The 9,798-nt window shown below is 66.0% G+C and overlaps 1 protein-coding gene and 1 long non-coding RNA gene across 4 annotated transcripts in view; one reads left to right on the top strand and one right to left on the bottom strand.

Moving 5' to 3' along the window:
- Nucleotides 1-1,947: 1,947 nt before the first annotated feature.
- Nucleotides 1,948-5,210, bottom strand: CSTB (cystatin B). The gene is given in 3 exon segments (NM_001081989.1): nucleotides 1,948-2,263; nucleotides 2,906-3,007; nucleotides 5,144-5,210. Coding segments are annotated over 3 exon segments (297 nt in total). The 5' UTR covers nucleotide 5,210; the 3' UTR covers nucleotides 1,948-2,134.
- A 190-nt stretch (nucleotides 5,211-5,400) lies between these two features.
- LOC138849466 (uncharacterized) overlaps nucleotides 5,401-9,798 on the top strand; it is a 4,984-nt gene continuing 586 nt past the window's right edge. Inside the window, exons 1-2 of one of the 3 annotated variants that reach the window (XR_016232209.1) lie at nucleotides 5,401-5,672; nucleotides 7,796-7,901. This is a non-coding gene — a long non-coding RNA (uncharacterized LOC138849466). The other 2 variants (XR_016232208.1, XR_016232210.1) reach the window with 2 other exon arrangements.

The following is a 9,798-nucleotide window of genomic DNA, read 5'->3' as shown; positions in this document are numbered from 1 at the left end:
CGGATGGCGGAGGCTGCCCCTGGGCCGCCGTCCCGATGCTCAAGTGAAGTCAGACTCCACTGTGGGGAGCAATCCGGACTAGACTAAGTTACTCGAATTAAGACTTATTCTATGCATCTGCTCTCCCACAATGTGGCGTTGGGAGAGAAGTAAACAGCTTCCGCACAGCTGCCTCCAGTTCAACTGATAGACTGTAGGACTTGCTCCTGATTGGAGGAGAGCAGCGTACTCGGCGTGTGGGCAGCCGAGTTGGGATTGGCGGAGAAGGACTATAAAGGAGGAGAGAGACGGCATGCACCAGGAACATCTATGGGGAACATCTAAGGGAACCCGTGCAGCCCCCGAGAGAACCGGCCGGCGGTGTGCCGCTCCCCTGCGGAAGTGGGGAATGCGGCCAGGGGGAACTGCCCTTCCACGGAGGTGGAAGGGATAGTAGCCAACCCGGGAAGAACCAGCAGCAAACCCGGGGAGGGCCGAGCAGACGAAAGAACAGCGCAGGGTCCTGTGTTGCTCCTCCACGAAGAGGGGGAGCGACATCCACCACGTTCAAGTGGACAACCCGGGGGCCTGCACTGGGGGGGAGGGGGGCGGGGGGCAGGCGATCCCACGGGGCGCTGGCTCCCAGCCAGCTCCCTGCTACTGCACCCGGGAGGGAGTGGATGACGGCTTCATTCACTCTGGGGCCAGGGGCCGGGGCTGACCACCACACTGCTGGGCACCCCCAGGGCCTCTGCTCTGGCTGCTCCGTGACGCATGGCTCTTGCAGGGGACGAGTCTTTGTCCTGTGGCCACTATGCGGCCTGCTGGCCTCCCCTCGGCTACCAGCTCTTGCCCAGCCCCTCGCGCTCCCTGGAGGGCCCCAGCCCCCTGGCCTCCAGTGGCCTCCAGCTCTCACCTCCGATCTCAGCTGGGGCAGGGCCTCCCCTGACAAGCTCCCAGCTGTCTCCACGCTCAGAGCCTCCCCAGGGTGGGCAGCACAGGCTCCGCCTCCCCGTGGGACCCGCTGTCCCCGACCTGTGCCCCCGCGGCAGGTACACACTGACCCCTTTGGTGCGGCGTCGGGAAGACGACCCGGACTTCTGGGCTGCTGCTTCTGGTGTTTTCCAAGTTCCTTGCACACAACGCGAGGGCGATCCCTCACACCAGCCCGCGTGTGAACCACGCGTCAGTCACGCCACACTGCCCGTCTGGAGGCTGCTGCCGTTCCCACGGATACAAGCGACTGCAGTGTCGTGGACCCCCACGCCCGCCTGCTGGGCACAGGCTGCGGCCCCCCCACTGCCCCCCCCACCTCCGGCAGCCCCGGATGGGAAAGGAAGGCTTCACTTCTGCCGGTTCCGGTTTCTCAAGGCCCACAGGCGTGACAAAGCTTATTCACGTGAGGTCTCAGAGCTGTGCACGCCGCGACCCTCAGGACACGGCCTGAGCCCTGCACGTGTCTGTGACCGGTGGAGAGCGGGGGCATGAACGCCACACCCACGAGCACGGCAGGCCCCACACGCGTGATGTCTGTTCTCGAAAACCAAGGCGCTGACGTCACAGCCGGGAAGTGGCCTTGCCCTCGCCATCCCGCACTCCCACACGCCTCTGCGTGCACCTGTGGTTCCCAGGGGCTCCGGCTGGACGGGGCCGGCGGCTCCCCCTGCAGTGCGCGGTGTGCCCACGTGGCCGTGAAGCTCTGGACCAAAGCCCTGAACGCATCTACTCGACTCCCTTGTAGGGGAAACTGAGGCGCAGGGACAGAACCCAGCACACAAGAGCAGGCGGGCGCCCAGGTAAGAACCCAGGGCCCAGTGCTCTCTCGTAGGCCCCTGGCCGCACGGCCCAGAGCAGGCGGCGCTGCTCGGGCTGAGAACACACCGCGTGAACACGCGTCACACTCCCCTAGACACGTCTACGCGGCGACCACGGCTTCAGAGGAAGAAACGAGCCCAAAACAAGAGATTTGTAAAGACTTAAAATAAATGCTTATTTAAAGATAAGAAAGCAGCTGGGGTCACTGACTGGGATGGAGAGACCCTGCCCCGCCCCCGCAGCCCAGCGTGGGGGTGAGGCGCATTCGGGGGCCCCGCCCAGGCTGGCAGGGAGACCATCCCCCCGTGGTCCCGTGGCCGGGCCACGCGGCGTGGCGGAGCTAGAAGTAGGTGAGCTCGTCGTGCTCCGCCTTGTTGGCCTGGTAGGCGGCCAGGCTCAGGGGCTTGTTTTCGTGTGGGAGACTCCTGAACACGCGCAGGTGTATGAAGCGGTCGTCACCGACGTGGACCTGAAAGACAGCACTGTGAGCCAGGGCCCAGGAGCCGCAGGGCCCACACGCCCACGCCCACGCCCCCAGGCACCCGTGCCCCCAGGAGCCACCCGGCCCACACCCCCACGCCCCCAGGAGCTGCCCAGCCCACACCCCCACGCCCCCAGGAGCCACCCAGCCCACAAACTCACCCGCCAAGCCTGCAGGAGCCGCTGGGCATACACACCCACGCGCCCGCGCCCCCAGGAGCCGCCCAGCCCATGCCCCCACGCGCCCGCGCCCACACGAAGGTGTCAGGACCTGGCCGCTGGGCTGGGTGCAGCCGCTGCGTCTGCCTTCCAGTGCAAAGTCCCTGCACACCCCACACTCACTCCTGCCACACCCACTCTGACACTAGACTTGGGGGCCAAGCACCCTTGGGCTGGGCAGCCACATGAGCCCCCATTCAACACCTCTGCCCTGGCCACAGGGCCACACCCCAGGGCCCGCACCCGCTCCTGGCCAGCCCGCCCGGCCTGCACCTGCTCGTGGCCAGCCCTCCCGGCCCGCACCCGCTCCTGGCCAGCCCTCCCAGGCCCACACCCCAGGACCTGCACCCTCTCCTGGCCAGCCCTCCCGGCCCGCACCCGCTCCTGGCCTGCCCTCCCGGCCCACACCCACCTTGATGAAGTAGTTGGTCCCTGCGACCACCTGGCTCTTGAACGACATGGCCTTAAAGACGTCGAACTTGCAATTTTCCTTCTCTTCCAGCTGGGCTTTCACCTGGGGAGGGAGCGTGGGGAGGGCTCAGCGGCGCCCTCCGTGGGACTGCCCGCCCGCGAGTGGACGAGGCCGCTGCCAGCCCGTTCCGCCCCAGGAGGGACTGCAGAGGCTACGGCACTGCTCACTGCGGACAGCCGGCCGCGAAGCCTGTCACACTCACCACGTACACCGCCTTCTATGTTATTCTAATGTCGTCTCGGACTTAATCTTCCACTTCACACATTACCTTGTTTTGGCTTTTTTTTCTTTTTTAAGTTTATTTGAAAAGCACAGTCATAGAGAGGAAGAGAGGCGTCTTCCATCTGCTGGTTCACTCCCCAAATGGCCACAAGCGCTGGGGCTGGGCCCGGTGGAAGCCAGGAGTCTGGAGCTCCATCCAGGTCTCCCATGTGGGTGCAGGGGCTCAAGGACTTGACCCCAACGGCCAAGTCCCTGCATCAGCAGGGAGCTGGATCAGAAGTGGAGCAGCCGGGACTCGAACCCAAGCTCATGAGGAGGCCAGCACCACAGGCAGCCGTTCAAGCCGCTGCACCGGGAAGCAGTCCCCCTTAGTTCTCGTAACCATTCCCTGGCTGTGTGCGTCCAGCTGGGGTAACCTGCAGTAACAGGTAAGGCAGCGCTGTGGCGGAGCGGGTAAAGCCAGCACCTGAGTGCCGGCATCCCATATGGGCGCCAGTTCGAGTCCCGGCTGCTCCACTTCTGATCCAGCTCTCTGCTGTGGCCTGGGAGAGCAGAGGAGGATGGCCCAAGTGCTTGGGCCCCTGCACCCACATGGGAGACCTAGGAAAGGCTCCTGGCTTCGGATCAGTGCAGCTCCAGCCGTTGCAACCATTTGGGGAGTGAACCATCCATGGAAGATTCTCCAACTGTGCCTTTCAAATAAGCAAACCAATCTTTCTAAAAACGCACTGTATCTGCACTGAGATGATCTCTAGCCCACAGCCCTCGCCTCGGGGGCGACATCGGAGTCCCCGCGCGGTTCAGCCCCGGCTCCCAGGGTCGGCCTTCGCAGGTGAGCGTGGTGACCAGGGTGGGAAGAGGGAGTCCAGCTTTGCTTTTCCTTTAGACTTAAACCTGCAGTCCGATGCTGCTTGTCCAGCTCAACTGGGGGCCTCGGCCACGTGAGCTGTCCAGCGACACACAGTGGTCCCAGGGGATTAGCGGTGTCCACGGGAAAAACCAGACACGGCGGAGAGCGGGCCCCAGGGAGCACGCTGCACCAGAAACACGGAGGCCGGTGTAGCAGGCCAGGAGTGGCCAGGGCAATCTGATCCCAGGCACGGTCCCCTGCAGTGCCTCACCCTCGCTGGGGACAGCACGCCGGGGCAGGATGGCTGGAGAGCTGGGGGTGGGAGAAGGCCCTGTCCTCATGCTGGCTTCTTGCTGCACGGGGCCAGAGCCCGCCTCCCTCTCCACACAGGAGCTGTGCTGCACCTGTGGGACCCACAGGCCAGTGGCCAGCCCTCGGGGTGGGAGGGTGGCCACTGCCTCCCCGCCCACGCTGGAGTTTGCAAACGACGTGGGAAGGAAGGACTTGCAGGGGCCGAAAATGCCAGGGCTGGTGACTCGTGTGGAGGGCGGCTCCCGGCCGGACTTTGTCCAGGAAGCGCAGGTGAGCAGTCCGGGTGCCGGGTCAGGCTCAGGGACCCCGGCTTGGAACTGATACCCCGGGAGCAGCAAAGAGGGCTCACCCAGGGCACCCCCAGCCAGAGGACCTCACAGCTGCACCTGCCGCCCCGCGACCACAGGCCAGCGGCTCCTCCTAGGGGACCGGCAGCTGCCCACTCCCAGCGCAGGAAGAACCGACCCCACACTCGCGGGGAGAGAGGCAGGGGAGGGAGGCAGGGCTTCCGGGCCGTGGCCGGGGCCCGCGAATCGGGGCAGACTCCCCATAGTCAGAGGCCGGGGCGCCGACGCACCGCCCGGCCCTGTGGTCACCTGGGCGGCCCCACCTCCGCCGCCCGCGAGGGGCAGGGCCCGGGAGCGAGTGGGTCTGGGGTCCCTCTCCCGGCTGGCTCGAGGAGGCTGGGGCCGGCCGGCCACGGGATCCGAGTCGACCCCTGCTCCGTCTACACAGGCGCGGCGGCTCCGAGGCCTGCCCCTCGAAGCCCGGACACGCGCGTCCTCGCGGCTCACCTGGTCGGCGATGTCCTGGGTCTCGGCGGTGGCGGGCTGCGCGGGGGAAGGCGCTCCGCACATCATCGTGGCGACGCTGACAGCGAGCCGAGCCGCACCGCCAAGTATACCTGCGGCCCCTCCCGCCCGCGGGGCGCGGCGGTCACGTGACGCGCGGGCCGAACCACGGCGCGGCTCGGGGGGGTGCGGCCGCCGCGCGGTCCCGGCGCCCCCAGTCGCAGCCGCGCCGGCCGGGCCGAGCCGGAGCCAGGGCCGAGACCCGGTGCGGGAGGAGAACTTAGCCGTGCCCTCTGCCGCGGGATCTGGCTCTGGAGTTGGGGCGGGGTATCCGGCAGGGAGCGTCCCCCCCACGCCGGGTTGGTGTCGCCCTGAGCCCGGCGGCCGAGTCACGAGGAGCGGGTGGGGGCGTGATTTCCCGAGGTGCCCCGCCCAGGAGGCGTGGCGCTGCGGTGTGGGGGCGGGCCTGGCCGGGGTCGGGTGGGTGGGGGTCCTGGCTCCTGTACGAGTGTGGGAAACTCTGCGGGCACAGGTTCTTCGCTCTGCGGGGAGGGGCGGGCCCTGCTGGGGGCGGTGGCAGGTCCGGTCCCAGTGAGAGTGGGCTGGGCATGGGGGAGCCGGGAGGGTCCCGGCTGCGGTGGTGGGTGGGCCCAGCCAGCAGGACCCTGGGTGAGGCGATCTTGCAAGGCCTGGACCTTCAGGCCCTGTTGAGGGGTTCTGGCGTGGGGACCCCGGCCGACCTGGGAGAGCTGGGCTGCAGTGGACATCGGTGGGTGATGGCGATACAGGGAAGGGCTGAGTAGGCCCGCAGAGGGGCGGGGTTCCGGTGCTGGCTGCAGGGGTTCCGGTGTCCGGGTAGGGGTGGGGTCTTGCTAGAATCCCCCCATCCCGTGCCTGAGGCCTTTCCCAGCCCCTGTCCTGGGCTCCCTGGCCCTCCTGGGAGTCAGGGTGGGTGTGGACAGGTGGCCTTCCGGCACCTGCTGGGCGCAGCCAGGCGGTGACTCCAGGGAGGGAAGGGTCATAAAAAGTGGTGAGCAAGGAGAAAGTGAGGCTGCTCTGCTGCCTTTTCTGGTCCTGCAGCTCTGGGCTTGTCTTCCGGAAGGTTCTGTCTGGCCCAGCCTTGTGTCTGAGCCTGGCTCTCCCGCTGGGGCTGGGCTCCAAGTGCCCACAGGTTAGAGGTAGGAGGGCAGCACCTGTGGAAATAAGCAAAGGCGCCCACACAGGGCCAAGCCCAGGGCCTTTTGTCCCACTGCTGTCCACTGCCTGTGTGGGCAGAGACAGAGGGAAGCTGGCAGTGGCTGGGGGCAGCCCCAGTGTGAGCCCTGGGGGGCTGTGGGGGGGGTGCCTGCTGGGCCATGGACTGGGCCTTCAGTGGCCTTCCCTGCTTGGTCCCAAGCCAGGGGTGGGAGCAGACCTCGGGGGAGCTGCTGACCCCTGGAGGCCACGGCGGGGGGGGGGGGCTTCCGGCTGGCGTCTGGGTGGTTCTGTCTGTGTCTCCAGTCTCTCGCGCCTTGAGACGGCCGGGCTGTGAGAGCTTGCTGCTATGGCTCTAGGTGCACACGCGGCCCCGGTGGGGGCCAGCCTGTGTCCCGGCTCCGTGGCCCGGGGCTGACTGCAGGTCCTGGGGGGCGGGGAGGGGGGAGGTATGAGGAAGGGTCTCCAAAAATCCATGGCAAATGCATGTAATGACAAAACTATGCACAGATCTAACCCCCACCCCCACCCCAAGGTAAATTTTTAAAAAGATTTATTTGAAAGTCAGCATGAGAGCCAGCGCCGCGGCTCACTAGGCTAATCCTCCGCATTGTGGCGCTGGCACACCGGGTTCTAGTCCCGGTCGGGGCGCCGGATTCTGTCCCGGTTGCCCCTCTTCCAGGCCAGCTCTCTGCTGTGGCCCGGGAGTGCAGTGGAGGATGGCCCAAGTGCTTGGGCCCTGCACCCCATGGGAGACCAGGAGAAGCACCTGGCTCCTGCCATCAGATCAGCGCGGTGCACCGGCCGCGGCAGCCATTGGAGGGTGAACCAACGGCAAAGGAAGACCTTTCTCTCTGTCTCTCTCTCTCTCACTGTCCACTCTGCCTGTCAAAAAAAGGAAAAAAAAAAAAAAAAGAAAGTCAGCATGAGAGAGAGATCTTCCCGAATGGCCACAATATGGCCAGACTGAAGCCAGGAGCTCCATCCTGGTCTCTCACACGGGTGCAGGGCCCAAGGACCTGGGCCGTCCTCCTCTGCCTTCCCAGTGCATCAGCAGGAAGCTGGATCGGAAGTGGAGCAGCCGGGACTCGAACCGGCGGCCACGTGCGATGCCGGCAGAGAAGCTAAACAGTACTGTCTTTCCACCAAATTTTTGAAAGTCTTACTCATGACTGAGTGCAAAACGTCTTAGGGTCGGCTGTGGGTGTCCTGAGTCTCTGACTGGTGTAACTTTCCCGCTTGAAGCCCTGGGACAGCCTACGTTTTAGCTCCCAGTTTTCCGTCGCACGGAAGCCAGGGAGAAGGCCAGCACCTGGCCCCAGGCAGAGGCCCAGGGGCAGCACCAGGGCCCTGGGAGCCCCTCACACGTGCGTCCGTGTGCCAGGGTCCCCGGGCGAGACGCGTGTCTCCGTCGTGCAGTCCCTGGCTCCTGGCTTCATCTGCAGCTGCCTTCCCCAGCAGGCCAGGACACGGCTCGCTGCTGCACGCTGGCCCGCACACTTTGGGTTAGAAATTCCAGCTGCGGAACCCTGTGGTCGGGAGCAAAGGAAACAGGAAGCACAACGAGGCAAGTTCCGGCCGCCAGCCACCTCTGGGACCAGGGCAGCCAGGCAGAAGACAGGCCTCGCGCGGGCGCCTGGGCTTCCTCCCTCAGCCTGCTGCCTGCCCGCGCCCGCGGCTGGGCCTGCTGCTCCAGCTGGCCAGACCCAGGAGGCACTGTGGGCTCGGGGTGGGGGGGAGACCCAGGAGGCACTGGGGGCTCTGGGGGGGGAGACCCAGGAGGCACTGGGGGCTCTGGGGGGGGGGAGACCCAGGAGGCACTGGGGGGTGGAGGGATTCACAGAGTCGGGGTGAGCAGAGGGAGAGCACAGGTGGGCGGTGCTGGGAGGCCCTTGCGGTGGGCAGATGGTAGGGTGCAGGTGTAGTGAGTCTGGAGAGAGCCCTCAGGGGCAGCCCCCTCTGTCCTGCACCCCCAGCCCTCCCAGCTGCCCCCTCTGTCCTGCACCCCCGGCCCTCCCAGCTCTTCCCTCTGTCCTGCACCTGGGGCACGTGGCCCCGGCCCTCCCAGCTGCCCCTCTGTCCTGCACCCCCGGCCCTCCCAGCTCTTCCCTCTGTCCTGCACCTGGGGCACGTGGCCCCGGCCCTCCCAGCTGCCCCTCTGTCCTGCACGTGGCCCCGGCCCTCCCAGCTGCGCCTCTGTCCTGCACCCCCGGCCCTCCCAGCTGCCCCCTCTGTCCTGCACCCCCGGCCCTCCCAGCTGTCCCTCTGTCCTGCACGTGGCCCCGGCCCTCCCAGCTGCCCTCTCTGCCCCCCCTCCTGTGTGAGTTTCGGGGTTCCCCCGGGGCCAAAGCACCACTCCTGACCCCCTCCACCCAGCCAGCGCTGAAGGTGTCTGTCTCCTGCCACACGCCGGTCAATAAAGCGGAGCTTCCAGACTGCAGCCGTGGCTTTCGGGAAGAGAGGGTGGTCTGTCTTGGAGTTCTGTGTGTTTGTGAAAAGTGCTGCTGTTGTGGGGAAGTCTCGGCCGTGTCAGCGAGAAGGTGACGCGGCGGTCACGATGCTGTGACCGAGCTGTTTTCAAAAATCCTGTGAGTGGAAAATGAAGAACCGACTCATCAGGGCTTCCCTGAGGCCATGAGACAGTGGGAATCCCCTCCCCGTTTCTCCTTTCCCACTTTGTAAAAAGGATTTATTTACTTGAAAGGCAAAGTAAGAGAGAGAGAGAGAGAGAGGTCTTCCGTCCACTGGCTCACTCCCCAGATGGCCACAACAGCCAGGGCTGGGCCAGGCTGAAGCCAGGAGCTCATCCGGGTCTCCCAGGTGGGCGCAGGGGCCCGAGCACTTGGGCCACCCTCCACTGCCTCCCCAGGCACAGTAGCAGGGAGCTGGATCGGAAGCGGCCACGCCTTAACCTGCTGTCCCACCACAGCAGCCCGTGGTCATTTCCCACGGCAGGGAATGGAAAGAGTGGAGCGTGCGGGAGACACATTCCTGGAGTGAGTGAGTTTGCAGGAAGTGGGCGGTTGGAACTGGAGCTGCCCCGTGGAGGCAGCAGGCAGGGGAGGCCAGGCCAGGGCGCCGTCGGAGCCAGGATGGACGCCTGGGTGCTGGCCTCGTGTGCCTCAGCCTGCAGCCCCGGGTTCAGGAGTCGGATGCTGACCACACCAACCACGGGCCTTTCTGAGCCGGGTGCCCTGGGCTCCGTGCAGGCTCACTGCCTGGGACACAGGACGCACACCTGCCAGGCACGGGCGACCGGCCAGGGCTTTCCACGCCTCTGAGCTTCCACTGCAAGCTCCTTGGCTCGTCCATATAAGGTCAAAAGCGAGAGCGGCCCGGCCTTCTGCAGGGGTGGCTGACCTCAGCCAGCGCACCCCCACACAGGCTCACCTGCTCGCCGAACGAATGGCCAGCGTCAGCACTCTTGTGCAAGATGGGAGTTGTTGGCACCGGCACCCGCGCTG

The sequence above is a fragment of the Oryctolagus cuniculus genome, chromosome 4 (assembly GCF_051225735.1).
Source record: "Oryctolagus cuniculus isolate XC-2025 breed Fujian yellow rabbit chromosome 4, ASM5122573v1, whole genome shotgun sequence".
In the NCBI taxonomy this organism is placed as follows: Eukaryota; Metazoa; Chordata; class Mammalia; order Lagomorpha; family Leporidae; genus Oryctolagus; species Oryctolagus cuniculus.
Note: the sequence above shows the minus strand (reverse complement) of the source record. Positions and strands in the feature narration are given on the sequence as shown.